At 36.4% G+C, this 16,563-nt stretch overlaps 1 protein-coding gene across 5 annotated transcripts in view; it reads left to right on the top strand.

Annotated features, from left to right (window-relative positions):
- The window catches only part of SIPA1L1 (signal induced proliferation associated 1 like 1), a 205,133-nt gene that overhangs the window by 135,624 nt on the left and 52,946 nt on the right, over positions 1-16,563 (top strand). For all 5 annotated transcript variants that reach the window (XM_026078742.1, XM_026078746.1, XM_026078743.1 and 2 more), the window contains 2 exons: positions 1,536-1,724; positions 8,806-8,980. In XM_026078742.1, coding sequence (XP_025934527.1) covers positions 1,536-1,724; positions 8,806-8,980 — 364 coding nt within the window. The remainder of the gene's footprint in view (positions 1-1,535; positions 1,725-8,805; positions 8,981-16,563) is intronic.

Raw genomic sequence — 16,563 nt, forward strand, 5'->3', positions numbered from 1 at the left:
ATACTGACACTGAAGTTGAACATATTTGATAGTTTTTTGTATGATTTATGTATAAACATAAATATTGCCATATGCTAAAGATTGAGTTTGCAGTGTCCAGTGAATGCCATATTGGAGCCTACTCATATATAGTGACACACAATACTATAGAGGAGGAATAGCAAATTCTAAAAAGATACTTATATGATTTGATTTTCTATACCCAAGATACTGTTTACAGTAGCAGTATTCCCAATGAATGATGCTTCTGGTATTTAAAATTTGGTAGGAGGGAGAGTATCACGTTTGGTTGCATAAAGTTCTACTTGCTGGTCATTAAACACACAAACTCTTTCTGCCTTTGCTTGTACTTAGACTTTTGTTGAACTGAGGGAGTTGTGGGAAACTAAGAAGTTGGGAGGGGGGAAATGTGTGTTGCTCTCAGGTGTAAAATTTAAAAATATTCTCAGTTGTAACTATTCCTAATTGCTATTGTTGTAATTTCATAGTAAAAAAAAAAAAAAAAAAAAAAAGGATTTTGCTTGTGAATTAACCTTTGGTAAAATTCTCTGTCATTGTTCTTTTTTGTTTTTATGTTAAAATACTTGAGGAAAGTGTCATTTAAAAGATAGAAATTAGTCTATTTCCATAGAAGAAAAACTATTAATGGTAAATTCAAATCAGTTTGCCCTCAAAGGCTCATTCTCACCCATGTTACAAGAACCTTTGATCTCACAGTTGAAGTCTTGTAGCCTAAAGAAATGCCTATTCCAACTCCTCACAGCTACCAGCCCACTTGGGACTTTTCACTGAATGCTTCGCCTTTCAAATATAGCTCAAATACCATTGTTAAGTACATGCAGTATGTTTTGTTCATAGTTCCGTCATTAATTCTGCTTTCACCTGCTACATGGAATCATGTAAGACAGTTGAAAACTCCTCTTAATCTTCTTCAAGTATTAGTTTCCTATAAAACCTAAATCTATGAAGTCATTTGACTCTTTTGAAGTGCTCTGACTACTGTTAGCTATCAGGATGAGTGACATTTTGCATGTCAATATCTGTTTCACACAGCGTGAGTTACTTAACWTCCTCAGACTCTACAGAGAATTGGAAAGATAGTATATTTTGCTCCACAACTATTGCTAAACAACCTTTTCACAGAATCCAGAATAGTTGGGTTTGGGAGGGACCTCTAGAAATCATCTGGTGCATCCTGACTGCTCCAGCAAGGTCAGCTACAGCAGGTTGCCTAGGACAATGTCCAGTTTTGAATATCTCTGAGGATGGAGACTGCACAGCCTCTCTGGGCAACCTGCTGCTCCAGTGCTCAACCACCCTCACAATAAGGAAGTGTTTTCTGATGTTCAGATGGAATTTCCTGTTTTTCAGTTAGTGCCTGTTGCCTGTTGTCCTGTCACTGGGGACCACTGTGATGAGCCTGCCTCTCTTTACATCCTCCCATCAGATATTAATAAACATTGATAAGATCTCCCTGAGCCTTCTCTTCTTTCTCTGTGTATATGTCAAAATATAAAGTATTTTTGTTCCTTTAGCTTATGACGTTAAGAGGCTCTGTGCTGGAAGATGCTATCCCTTCAACTGCAAAGCATTGCACAGCCAGAGGGCTTCCCCTAAAAGAAGTGCTCGAGTACGTGGTTCCTGAGCTGAATATCCATTGCCTCAGACTGGCCTTCAACGCTCCTAAAGTTACAGAACAGCTTATGAAGTTGGATGAACAAGGGGTAAGTGCAAAGTCATAGAATAAGACAAATTGTCTTAAACTGGCAGGTTACTGCCTGTCATACAAAATTATCCTTTAATTTTATGTGATTTGAGTCAGTCTAGTAAAATGCCCCATTTAAACTAAAGCTCGTCTTCTGCAGGGAGATTTATGTTGCATGTCTTTCCCCCAAATTTTGCAGATTATTTAGTAAGATCAAGCTCACTGCACTGAGTAGTCTAAACAGTGATTGAAATAGATCTTGCTTGCAGCTTTTTAAAATCATAGTTATATAAAATCTTAATTTCAACCATCTTATTGCTGATGGGAAGGGTTCCCTTCATGAATATAAACCGTGTGTAGTTTGATAATAAGGACATTGTATAAATACTTTTAATTGTCCGTCCATTGTGGAAAATATTGTCAACAAAAGAGCATTAAGTGCTCAGATTAATGTTATGGCAATTGTCCATTTTAATTTACTTTAAAAGAGATTAAGTGATTGTTTTTAAGGCTGTGGTGTTTTTTGGATTGTTCTGGTTTTCTTATTACTATTATACCATTATATTATATAAAATATATCTATTATATATAGAAATATCCCAAGTTTCTGTATGTTTTGCTGTAATAGTTAAGCCATACTGAGTATTTGTATTTGGCACAACAGATACTGGGGTGCTGCCTGTCTTGTCTTTTTTTTTCTTCCCGTCCATCCCCCCACTTTCTCTGAAACAAGATACATTGCAAAATATTCTAAGCCTACAAGCCTGCCTACAAGTAATTTTCAATTACGTCGTAGTTATCGATCTTTTAAAAATGGGACCAAGGTTTGTTAGCAATATTAGGGGGTTGCTGGGAAAAAGAAGAATTCCATAGCTCAGACTTAGCAAAATGAAAGATCATGAGTAAAGTGAATTTTATGATTAACAACTTTGACAATGACATATAACAGCTCTATTTTGAGTGCTGGAACTATCTCTTTCTTCTAGTCTTTTTGCTGCTCATGATCAGCTTTTCCTGTGCAGAACTAAAATCCTTGTTGTTGTTTATTCTAGCTGTCTAACACTGAAATATAGACATCATAAAATTGAAATGATCTAATCATTATCCATCCAAAAAGGGAGAAAGCATAGATACTCTAAACAAATTTATTGGTGAATGTCTTTCATGATGGTATTGTCAGTCTTCTTGTTAGTAGTTTAGTATACCACTGTGTGGGGAACCACTGTCTTCTGTTTTGTTCCTGCCATGAGCTAAGTTACTTAATAACCCTTCAGTTTTTCTATTGTCAGACTGTGAACAGTCATTCCATAGTCACACTCTCACTTAAGCTTTTACAGGACTCTTTGCCCTTTCCCTCTGCTTTATGAGCTTGATGAGTCCTTGTTTACTTAGTCTTCATGTAGAAGTTAAGTTGTTCTATACTTCTGATTACTCTTTTCCCTTTCTTTTTCCAGTTCTCTTCCAGTCTCCTTCTCCTCTTCCTCTTCAGCATCTATCTTAAAACAGCACACTGTTTTGAAAATGGGGAAAAACTCACTGTAGTATTTTTTTGTTGTTGTTCTCTCTTCCCTTCTTAATAATTCCTATGTTTTGTTTGCTTTATAGTTGTTACTGAGCGTTGAAGCCATCTTTTCATGGAAGCCTAAGATCCTGTTCCTTAAAGGTCACTGCTGTAGATACAAAGTTGGGTTCTTTAGTACCATAGGCATCAAACTTACTTGCACTGAGTTTCAACTACCATTCTTTTGTCCAGTTATTCACTGTCATAAGTTCCTCTAACTGGACTCTATATCTCTAATAACTTAGCGACATCCGCAAACTTAGTCACCTCTCTATTCCTCACCTGTATCAGTTTGCTAAGGTTTGCTTTGAATACTGTATGTCAATGCTCAGATCCCTGCCTCACTCTGCTGATCATTTTACTCCATTGCTTTCTGTCTTGTAGCCAGTTATTTGTCAAAGTGAGAGCCTTTGTGTTTCTGTAGCCTGGCTATTTAGGATTTTTAGGACTGTTTGAAGAAGGGTTTGCTTAAATGTCTTTTGGAAATTCAAGTACGTTCTGTATTAGTTGCATCTCTCATAGGTGTTTATCAGCTTTTTCAGAAAACACTGATATGAGTCAACAAACACATAAGATAGGGTGAGGGGAGGTGTGGTTACCTTATAGCCTGCTAAAAGAGAGAAGAGATTTTTAGACATTTGTGCACTTCAGTATAACTTTTTTCTTTCATGTGATCACCTTATAGGTTGGAGACCTGAATGTTGTTCTCCTTAAACGATAGCAGTGTTTGAAAATATGTATATAGTATTTATGATCTGTTATCTGAGCCTAAATCTAACCTGCCCTTCATCCAGAATCAAGTTTCTGTCAGCCACTGTAACAGTCAAGGATATCTTGACTTGGCTATCAGTCTCTTCCCATAGTTCTCTGTTTCAGTAATGGAGAAAATGGAATTTAATCTAGCATGGCTCCATAAATGAGCCCTCACATTCAAAGGACAGTACGTTCTGGATATGCCCATCAAGAACTTGGAGTCTGAATACTGTAGCTTGAAAAAATTTCCCAGGGGAAAAAAATCTATCAGAAAATTCTATTTAAATATTTTTTCTGGATTTATTTCAGTTAAATATATAGTTGGAAAAGTGATTTAGCATAATTTTCATAAGAACTTGTTAATGTCTGAAAAAACATGAAATTACTGTTATTTTGTATCCTATATGTCATTAATATCCCACAATACGGTATTGTATGTTTTTTCACTGCTACTTACATGGTGCTTTTGAAAATCATTAAGGGAAATAGATAGTTAAAATGTATTTTCTATATCAAAGTATTTTTCTGTTTTTGTGGTAATGAAACAGTTTGACACTTTAAACAGAAAAAAATAAGCACACTCTGTACTAATTAGAAGCTGCATTCTTTATCAGTTCCAAGCTAGCACAAAAATTTGGATAACAGCTGCTCCTCTAATTAGGTACACAGAATGTTTATCACTTTTTCTTTTCGAGTGTCACACTGTTTCATTACAGCAGGAACAGGTGCCGGTTTGATATAGCAAATAGGATGTTTTGTAAATTTGAGATTTTATGAATATACGGTGACCGTAGCCTGACTTCTGTCTATCACAGACTGTTATATTTCACCCCATAACACCTTCATTGAGCCAAATACACATGCTTTTATAAAACTTATTTTCCAGGAAGGCACCAGTTTCAACTAAGTTAGATTTATTTATTTTTTAATTATTAAGTGAGATTTTTAAAGCAGTTGATTGTTTTCATGTTTAAAAAAATTGCACTTATTTCAATTTATCTGGTTACACCTTTCAGACTTTTTCTTCTATTCTCTTTCTCTGCTACATCTTTAGAGTCCTTTTATGAAACTCATTTCCTGTAAAGGTTTTTGTATGCTGTGACTAAATCATCTGTCGGTCTTGTTTATGATAAATTAAACAGATTGTACTTTTCAAGTCTCTCACTGCAACATATTTTCTGAATTTTGTATCATTTTTATAGTCAAGCTTTGTTTATTCTAATTTTTCAATATCTTCAGAACGTAGACAACCTGAACTGCCTATGATATTCTAATATCAGCAGTGCAGAAGGAGGTGGCGGCTTCTTGTTAAAGTCATGGTTGCCAGCATCTGCTGTTCTGTACGTATGGCCAACATGGCTTGTGCCTAGCTGTACTTTTTATTGGCTTTATTAAAATGCCTTCACGTGAATGGTTCTATGTTCAAAAAGCAATCCAGCCTTCTGTAAAGCTGTGCTAGCTTTGTAGCTAATTACCATCTACTAGTCTTCGCCTTGAATGCAGAGTTCATTGATAACTTATTTTAGGTTTACTTCCATATGCGATTTTAAAATTTGAATATCATAGGACAATCACTGATTTATCACAGTAGAAGTTTATCTTTATGGTGATTCCTCATTCACAGAAATACTGTGGAATGTCAGCCAACTTTTAATATAGCTCTGTATTTTTAATGTAAAATTGCTGACTAGTTAAGTCCAAGATATGCTTTGCATGGTCTTTCACTGAGTGCTAGGCAAATACTTGCAGTACACTTCTCCCACATCTATAATTATGTAAAGACTTTTTTATCATTAAAATGAGGCTACTTTGGTAAGAATTTTATCTCAGCAGAATTCATCCTTCAACCCCTTCTTTCTCTCTTCCTTCGAATTGTACACTTTTAAGGACCTTAGGTTTAGCAGAAGGAAGTGAATTGGAATTGCATGCCTTTCTCCCCTTGAATCTGCTTCCTTAATTCAGAAGTAACAGGTCATTGTCCTCAAACTTTTTTCCCCCTGAAGTTCAGCAAAAGTAAGAACATAGGTAGAAGACATCATTTCTTTGCATAGTCTTTGCTAGTTCCTCAGGCTGACATTTTCAAAGATATAAGGAAGAGTCAGGTGGTTACTCATGGAAGTTGCAACTCACATGCCTGTTTATGCCTTGGAAAAATCTTTCCTTCACCTGAAATGGAAATCTAAATAGTGTGTAGGTGTGCTTGGTGAGAATGGTTTTCTTGTCCTCAGATATCGGAGGTAATACTTGTTTAAGTGAAGTTACTAGAAATTGTTGTAATTAGCAGTGCAGTTAAGGCACTGTGGTTCCACAAGACACTTTCATCYGTCATATTTCTTTTGGAGTAAGTAAAGAGCATATCTAGGCAGTCAGAGTTGCCTGAACAGTCCAAGATGAGACCTGCAACTGATAATATGGAAAGTGATGGTAGCAGGCCTGGAAAGAAACAGCAGCAGCAATGCTGCCTCTCACCACCCTTCCTCTCTTCCCTCCTCTCTTTTCGGTCTTCCCATATACCAGTAGTAGCTGATCCAGGTTCTCTGCAGGCGCAGATAGCTCTGTTGGTGAAGGTGGCCTCTTTGGTTGCTGGGAGGTGATAGCTTGCAGTGAATGGGATCACACAGTTCAGTGGTTAAGCTGAGATCACGGAAATGTACCTGCAGACCCATATCTGGCTCCTATGATTCCTGAGAAAACTTAAATCTTAATCAAAATTCTTCATGCAGCTTGTCTTTTGGGGGGGGGGGGGAACCCAAAACAAAAACAAAAAGTGTGCTACCTGAGTGTATCTGGAGTGTTTTGAGCATCATATTCGTTTGTCAGTTAATCTCTTTGTTGTCTCAAGTCCAACTACTTTGGTGTCCAAAGAATGCTGTAACTGTGCTTAAAGGTGAACGCTGTTGGTTGGCTCTCTGATGTTTAAAGAGCATGTTTTCTTTATAGTTTAACGTGGAAAGCATTTTAAATAACCAATAATGACAAATGAGAGATAGAAAAGGAAATAGCATTACTTCAAGGCACAAAATAGATTTTTGTTGTTGTTGTTTTGGGGTTCTTTTTGTTTTTTTTTTTCCTCTGTTCAGTTGCAGTTTTGGAAGTAGGCCTAGATTTTTCGTTCATAAGAAGTAGACTTAAATGCTGTACTCATATTTTACATAAGAAACTTGGTCAGATTCACAAGATACAAGTCAGGTAGTCATTGTATCAGAGGATAAAAGTAAAACATTTTGGGGTGGGGTGGGGGGAAGAAACAGCCTATAGAACTGCGAATCATTGCATATGCTTAACTCCATGAACAGGAGTAATTAAGCCAGACTGATCCTTTCCTTTCCTTTTTCCATCCTTATTTTCTTTACTCCTAATAACTTATCCCTTTCAGCATCCATCTTACCATATATTAAAAGAAGAATGCAATAAAATTGTAATCTCTGAAATTTTTTTAACCTGGGTCCAAGATTTCACTGGGAGACAAAGTAGAACCATTTCTGAGACCTTTCAAATAGCCCATTGTAAATACTAATTTTAGCTTATTACAAATTTCATTTTAATTATGTCTGCCCACATCATCCCAGCAGATGCTAAAACTTTTTGTATCATGACCTATGTATGAAGTATTGTCCTTTCAAGACTGGTCACAGTGTAGTCGGATGACTTTGCTTTCAGTACCCTTGCAAATATCTGTTTCCACTTCCTACTAATCTTAAGCCCAAACTTTTAAATCTCATGCCAGTTTTGATAGACTTTTTCATTATTATCCACTGCAAAATGGCATTTACTTAAAATGGAGCCTATGCAGAAAATCACATGGAGGAGGAGAGATTATTTACCCTGCAATTAGTATGCTTTTTTCTAGATGAGTTACCTATACAAAACCCCAAGGCTCCTTTGCACCCTACCAGTCAGAGTTTCTACTTGTGAAACTGTTTTTGGAAATGGTAGTAAATGGCTGTTGGGTGCTGCTTTCCTCCCTTTTATGTCTTCAATTTCTGTAGTGTGGCATACAGGGTGCAGATAGAGCCACTTTTGCAGGTGCATCAATTTGGAATCTGTGGAAACAGTTTGTTTTGAAGAATCACAATTAAGGTCAGGTAAAAAAGGATTTTTTGTCTTTCACTTCTGCTGTATTAGGAACATAAAAGCATGTATCAAATTAAAGCAAAAACAGAAGTAAAACCCACGAGTATATTTGAATTTCTGTGTTAATAAATCATATCTTTAAAACTGTTTTCTTTGCTGCTGCATTTTTTAAGTCAGAGAAGGCAAACTGAATGTCATTGACTCTTTCAGCACTGCTAATAGTTGAATGCATTATTAGTAGGTGAATAACTTCTCTCTTTTCAAAATGAGGAAATGTTAATTTTGTGAATAATTATAGAAATGAGTGAATGCTGTGCCCTACCATTCTGTGTGGAAAGGTTTAGCATAGTATGGTAACCATGGTACCGATTTAAGAGTGAGAGTGTCAAGTTCCTAAATTTTCTCAGCCTACACTTGCAGTGTGATTCACTGCAAGACACTCACCATTTCCATGCTGCAGTGTCTTCTTCCAGAAAATAAGGAACATGAATGTTTGTTTCACTTTGGAAAACGATTTGATATCTTCAGATGAAATATGCCATAGCAATTATGGTGGAACACAATGGGTGTATTTGGAACAGTTAATTACACTGATACTTAGGTATTTTTCATTTGTGGATTAAGGATTTAGTAAAAATATGAAGTGAATTCAATAAAGAGGTTGCTCTGTCACTTGATGTACATATAAGATTTTTCATCTTTCCCTTTGCAGTTAAGTTACCAACTTAAGGTGGGTATCATGTATTGCAAAGCTGGACAAAGCACAGAAGAGGAAATGTATAATAATGAATCAGCAGGTCCAGCTTTTGAAGAGTTTCTTCAGCTCCTGGGAGAACGAGTTCGACTCAAGGGATTTGAAAAGTATCGTGCTCAGCTGGATACAAAGAGTAAGGCATTTTCATCTTTTAGGGAAAAAGAGCAAAATGTATCACATGGTTGCTAATTGACTTTTTGCTCAGAGTTCTAAAAAAATAACCTCTTTGCTATATAAAATTGCTCAATATTAGAAGTTAAAGCAGAGCAAATATGTAATTTGACCCATACCATATGGTCTTTCCTAATTTTGATGATGATTGCATTTTAATGCTAATTTGGTATGAAACTTTCACCAAAGCTCAAACAAGAAACTAGTAGACTATGCAATCATTGTCAGCATTGCAAAATCATCATCAGTTAATTGTGTAATAAATAATCAGTAGAGTTGATATGTTAATGGACTGTCAAAGAAAAAAAAAGAATTCTGAGAACCCATCTTTATAAGTCCACCTCGGCAAGTTGATCTGTTGCTTTTATGCTGTGGCTGATACATGTAGTTTTTCCTTCTAGGCAGTTTTATATTACTCCTGCTATCAAATGTATTCCTCCCTGTCTGATTTTTCTTTAGAGTTATGGAAATTAAACTGTTTTTGACAGTTGTATTATCAGTTTTGACCATAAAACATACTGTAACAAAAAAAAAAATACAGTGAAAAGATGATCTTAGATGGCAGTATCTATAAAAAGTATTCTGTTTTGGGAGTCAAGCTTGTGAAATACCAGTTTATCAGCTTGTGTATGCTTTATGTATATTCAATTTGTAGATGTCTTCAAAAATTCTCAGGAGACAATTTTGGCCCATCTTCCTTTTCTTTGAGTATTGGAACTAACCTATTCCTATAGAAATCTTTTGTTATTTTGCTCACTTGCAGCAAAGGAAATAAAACAGAGTTGAGTCATGAAAGCAGAAAAGCATTCATCAACTTCAGTGCAGCAAAAACTGTCCTCTTGTGAGTGTTCTCCCATCACAAATGTAGTAACATACTTTGCTTTACTACCCCARTAGTTCACCTTCTGTCCTTGATTCTTCCAGGAATCAAATTGCCATCTCCTCAAGCTGTTTTTGATCAGCCTGGTCATCATTCCTATCATCACGCTTCTAATCATCACTCTTCTGAAGGATAAAAAAACTTGCTTCAGTTAGAAACCTAAATATATACCTGATTATTTCACACGTATTTACTGTTGAGTCAACTTTGTCTTTTAGTTTCAGTAATTATATTCCCTCCGTTGTATTTACTTGCTTGAGTGCATTTACACATTGCAGTTGTGACCCCTGTATGCTTTTGTGATGTTAACCTTAAGCCCAGTCTCTTTGACTGAGAGGGGTGTGGAATTCCCTATTTCTCCCCCAGATGTGCAGTATTACCTGGTAACTGTCCTCTGCACCAGTCCCAGTTTGAGTTCAGTCTCTCTAATACTCATGGCTGGAATTGTATACACTGTTCCAGATGGGATCCAGACAGTTCCTCTCTGTAACACATTCTTGTCTTTACTGCAAATACATTATGCAGTATATTCCAGGGTTGAATTTTCCTTTTTTGCACCTCCAATGCATTGTTTTATCAGTTACAAAAATAAGCTATGTCAAAAATCAAAGGATATGAAAAATAGAAAATATTACTACTTCTTTTCGTAGCTTCTGGTTTGATACTTACGGCCTCCCTGTTGCTTTCAGTAGTTACGGCAAGATATTCCCTTTCTTCTGGTTTTAGTTATGTAAAACATCTGAAAAGAAACCTTTTCTTTGTGACAGTCCATGCACGCTTGGTTTCTAGTACATGTAATTCCTTGTGCTTGAGATTTGATACAACTGATCAGATAAGCTTATGAAAATTGTAACTGTCATAGGTATTTGTTTGAAATTTTCTCCTAAACAGGAGAATTGTCTGGTAATTTTTAGTTCCTTCATGTTGCTTCTGACTTCAGGAAAGAATTTTTTCAGGTTTTGGTGTTCTCATGTACTAAAATCTAATGCCTGTTGAATGGACATGTATGTAAACTTTTATCTGAACCAATCTCTCCTGGTTCCAAGGTCTGTCGTCTTGTGATGAAACTGTGTTGAGAGCTGGCATGTCTTTTTTTTACTTCAAGCTGGGTATGCGCCCAGTACACCTACCAGCTCCATTGTATATCTAAAAGAATACGAAATCAAGAGAGGCTTGACATGAGGTGTTTATTGTGGTCAGAAAGAAAGGGGGATGCTCTAGGCAGGAGCTGCTTGTTATCACGAAGTGCTTCCTGAGTTTTGTTCAGTCRAGGTTTACAAACTCATATCTATAGGAACCCATCAGGTAGAACTGCAGGAACACCTAGGTTGCCTGAGATCTCTAGGGATGTGTTGTCTGCAAGGATCATTGAGGAAGCATGCAGAGCACACAGCAAACATGAGTTCTTAAGGAGCATGTTTAGATAGCACCAAATCTGAACAATGGAAAACAACTTCTGTAATCGATCTTGATGGTGCTGTTTTCCTTTCCAGTATGTGAAGCATGAATTGGTAGTAGTAAAAGAGAAGATATATATATATTTTGGGGGCACAACACTAAACTTTGGATAGCTACATTCAGAAAACATTATTGCATATTCTGCATAGATACAGATTAGAAATAAGAAACTTCAACTTGGCTGTGTCTAGCCTTTACTAGAAACTTAGCACGGTGAATTTGGTGTTGCCATGATTGAATGAATATTTTAAGCTGACATTGCTGTTCAGAAGAAACAGCACAAGGAAGGAGGAAACAAAAGCAAAACTCTTTCTTTGGCTATAGTGTTCGCTAAATGACAGCCTCAGAAACCTGTCTCTGAGAATGGTACAGAAAGCTATGTGAGGCATACCAGGCAGCATAAGGACACCTATGAAATATGCAGGAATGTACATAAAATTAGGTTTATCATGGAGCGATGTTTTACTAGGTAAAAAATCTTTATTTGGGTGTATTGCAGAAGTTTATGGTGAAATGTAAATAGCAGGTGTGTGAGCCCTTTGCTGGTTCACGTACCAGCTGGGGCCTTATTATCCTGCAATCCTGAGCAAGCACAGCCTACTCCTCACCATGGGGCAGCCGGAGCCTCAGCGCAGGTGCTGTATGCAAGTGCGGACAGCTCACACGCGACTGAAGAGATGTGTTTTGCCACGGTGCTCATGAATAGCGGTGCGTTGAGAAACATTTAGCCCATATTTGTTCCAAACCTCTTCCTTTTTTCCTACTGCTGTTGTGTCTCAGGACATTGCATTCTGTACTGAGGAAGAGACTGAAGAGTGGTTGTTCCTGCTGTACTTCTTGATCTTGAAAATAAAAAAATAAAGCCACATTTTGGGAGGCAAAATACAAAAGACCAGAGATGACTACAAAATCTGGGTCTCAGCTATGGGGAATACATGAGTAGCAGAATACATGCAGGCAATACATCTTCAGTAGTTACACTGAGTAAGTAACCAGTCTTTTCTGCCCCAGTCCTCACACAGAAAGGCCCAGGCTGTGGGGAAGTTGTGGTTTTCATCAAGATTCAGGTTTACTGGATTTTGTTTAGGTAGCCAAGGTATGTACAGGTCTATAGCTAGGAAACTGTCTTCTCCCTTTTGCAGCTGTGTGCTCTTCAGTTGCTAGAGATCACCATCATGAAATAGCTTTTTTTGGTCTCATTACTCAGGAAACTGTTTCCTGACTGAAAATTCTGTTTAATGTCAGCACAGTTGAATGCAAAGATGCTCTTAAAACAAACGTCTGTTCATTAACTTGCAAGAAAGCCCAGAGCTATGATGTAGGCTAATTTGCTAGTTTTCCATACCTTTGACAATATTTTACAGGCAACCAAGAGCAGATGTGTGAGGTAAGACAGGATGAAAGATTTTCTCAATGTAGAAGGAAGCTGATTTGTATATACTCTGTGCAGATTTTCACAAAATTAGATGTTTGTATTTTATGCAAACTTGGAAAAGTAAAATTATTATAGCAAAGGGGTGTTTCAGAACAGTTACTTTTCCTAGGAATTATCAGAATTAGAGGCCTAATTGGGAAGTATCCATAACAGAGCCAATTTTTAGAAAAGGAAATCTTATGCATCTTATTAACTGAAAGCCTATTTAAATACTTTGGAATGGTAATCCTTCAAGGACTTTAGCTTTGGATCTCTGCCAGTGCAACTATTGAAAAGAACTGCTACTTTTTAAGCTTTGTTTGTGTATTTATAGAATTACCACAGGGGAAGCAGTCTATCTCCTGGCAGCCTGCAGTCTTTGGATAGGAATGGAGCTTGAAAATGTCACCTATCCCACGGTTGCTAGGAATTCTATGGGCATCACTTTAAAGAAATAAACATCACAGTTATCTCTAAAATTGTAACTTCAGTCATTTTCCTTTATTTTTCAGTTGTACCACTGGCTTTATTTTTGTTCCCCTCAGTCTTATTTCTTGGTATTTTAAATTTGTAAATGAGATCAGTTTCATAATGCTAAGCCTAGTAGGCTGACATAGATGTCCAGCACTGTGATAGAATGGTTGGGGCTGGAAATGAAGGAGATAAAATAATGTTAAACATAGGAGGTTTTTTGGAGAATCTATTTGAAATTATAAGCCTAGGTAGTAATGGTAGGTTTCTGGATAAGATTTTTATACTGCATGACTTTTTGGTTAAGACATTAGAAGAATATAAAAACAACACAATATATTAAATAGATTAAATATCTAGTGTGTAACAGAAAAAGGAAGCGGGTTTGACAGATGCTGAAGTTGGACAAATAACTAGGAGAAGCTAGAAATCAGCCACTTTTTTTAAACAGGGAAGGTAAATTGAAACATTAGGCTCTTCGTTGTTGCACCTTTTAGCTGTGAGCACTACTTCAATTTGTACTAGTGGCTAGCCTTTCTCCCACCCAGTGTCATTTATTTTTGTTTTCCTACAGTTCCTTGCAACATGCTTTCTTTATAAACACTGCTTGAGTTGGATTTTCTACTCTTACAATTTTTGGCATAATTTTCTATTTCACAGTTAAAAGCTGCTATAGGTACATGCTTGCAAAGTTACTTGGCTTCAGTAAGGTTCTGCTTTAATTTATCAACAGTATTTCGTTTATGTCAGTAACAATTTTGAGCTGATGGTGAAAGAAGGTTTAAATGGGAGTCTGCTAAGACGGTCTTTATGACAGTAGCTGAGAACATGTTAGAAGGACAGAAGAATTCGATGGATTTTTAAAGGTGAATAACGATAGAAGGAAAAAATAATCAGATTATAGCCTTCAGCTAAATAAACAAATCCAATAATTGGACAAGACTGAGAAGACAGCAACAACAGGTAGGCAATGAATTGATGGTAGCAAGGGATGTCTTCAGTGTAAAAAGGTACTAATGAATTTGTAGAGCCCTCAGGCCTCTGTTAAATACAAGGAGACCAAATCAAACTGCAGTGCTGGTTCTGACCTTGTAATGACGGATACTGTTCCAATACACAGTCTTGGATTTTGCTGGAATGGCAGTGATTTGATTTAAAGCAGCAAGCATCTATAGTTATTTGACTTCAGTAAAAGTATTCTGGACTTGTAAGAAGAAATCTGAATGGTGAAAAAGATGCATAGTTTGTATTGGACATGGGCTTCTATTTGTATCTAGATCTGAATAGCAGGGATTTAAGCTGTCAAAACCTTGTTAAATAATTGAAATAATTTAACATGTCATTAGGAATGTAGCCTTCTTACTTAATTTGCAGAACTATTACTGTTATGGGAATTGCGTGTGCCTTAAGTGGGGAGGAGGAGGAAAAAAAAAAAAACACTTTTACAGCCTGAAAGCAAGTCCCTCCAGGAAAGTTGAAAGTTTAACTTGAATGCATAGCTGTTTTCCTGGTAGCGCTATTTGTCATGAATCTGTTTTGTTACTCTTTTCCTCTCCCTCCCCCTCTCTTTTTGGGGGCCCCACCTTCTTCCCACATCCCCCTTTTCTAATTTCCTATAATATTTGTGCACTCTATTTGTCAAGGATGATGTACAAATTAGCATGTTTGCAGCTGGACAAAAAAAGCCAGTAAGGAGTTATGTTGATGTTTAGGTGACTTCCAAGTGCCTCTGCCTCCTTCAGCATTCATTATAATGATCAGGCAGATGATACGAGCTTCTGTGAACTGAGTGCAAAATAAAATGATTCCACTTCAGCTTTTGTGCTGTTGTAATTAGCATTAAAAAGAATGTATTCAGTGTTTAGCTAGTTTTTCATAATGGAGATGCTGAGCATTGGAAAAGAGAACCTAATCTCTTTTGAAATATTTACAGAGATTTTTTTCATAAAATTCTAGGAAAGCTTTCCCCCCCCTTCCCTTTTTATTAGATACAGGTGATTTGAAAATGCAACATCTCTTTGCAGTTACAATGTAGAAGCTACTGTTTCATTTTATGGATGATGTTGCAGTTCCCATCGATTGCAGTGTTAGCCTTATTTTATTGTTCCAAGTCTGACAGAGAACTAAAATCTTTTGTCATAGCTATACCTAAATTTTAGGTAAATAAACATTGTACATTTATGGTACTGTGAATGCCTCACAAATTTCAGGGCCGTTATCTCATTTGTAACTTGGTATCTCTGCTGATAAATTATGCTGAGGTATAATATTTAACAGATCTTTAAAGAACATTGCTAAAAATATTTGGGATTATATAATAAAGTATCATGTTTATATAACTGTAAATAACCAGAATGCTTTTTGCCATATACAGATCTAGTTACTTTTTCAGTTCTGTTTGAAACTGTTTTTTTTGAATTGAGGACAACAGTTAAGTTTAATAGAATATATTTATTATTTCAACTCTAAACATGTTGCTTCTTAATTTAGTGGAACATTTTTCAAGGTCTTTTTTGAGACAGAGTAAGAACAAGTTCCCAATTTGTCTGTAATCGAGTGTTGTCTTCAACCAACACTTCGTAAACTTTAATAATATCCCCTCTTCTTTTTTTTTCTTTCTAAACTTCATAATCCTAGTTTTTATCATTTTCTCTCCACTTGGAAGTCTCTCCATCCACGTATAATTATTTTTGTGGCCTGTTTCTGGATCCCTTCTATTTCTTCTGTAACTTTTAAAATAGGGTGACCAGAACCCAAAACAGGTGAGAGTACCTTTGATTAATATACCAGCACTGTAATGTCATTGTTGTGGGGGTTTTTCCATCGTAATCTGTCAGCATGCTAACATCCTCTTCGGGTTTTTGATTGCTCCTTTCCATTAAGCACCAGTTTTAGTGAAGGTTTTGTCTGACTTCATTACAGTTAATTTAGAGTCCTGGTATTTATGTTTAAAGGAACCCATTCTGTTCTTTCATGTATTGTGTATATGTGCATCAGTATTTAATTATGCATGAAATCATGATACTCGTTCGCAGTATCTGTCTGCCCTCCTTTTCGAACTCCTTTCCACATTCCTTACACTTCAGTTTCATTCTGATTAGCCTAAGATACTGGATGGTGCCTGAAAACTATGCCATCTTGCTACTCACCCATTTTTCCCAGAATATCAATAAGTCTATTAAATACTTTTTCCAAAGAAAGAATCCTTTTGAGTGCACTGTGTATTATATTTTGAGTTATGTTGCAAGTTGACAGTTGATTCCTTCCCTTTGTTGAAGCTTTCTGCTCTGTGAACTTACTTTTCCATTCCTGTGACTTCTTT

The sequence above is a fragment of the Apteryx rowi genome, unplaced genomic scaffold (genome assembly GCF_003343035.1).
Source record: "Apteryx rowi isolate R43461 unplaced genomic scaffold, aptRow1 scaffold_487, whole genome shotgun sequence".
In the NCBI taxonomy this organism is placed as follows: domain Eukaryota; kingdom Metazoa; phylum Chordata; class Aves; order Apterygiformes; family Apterygidae; genus Apteryx; species Apteryx rowi.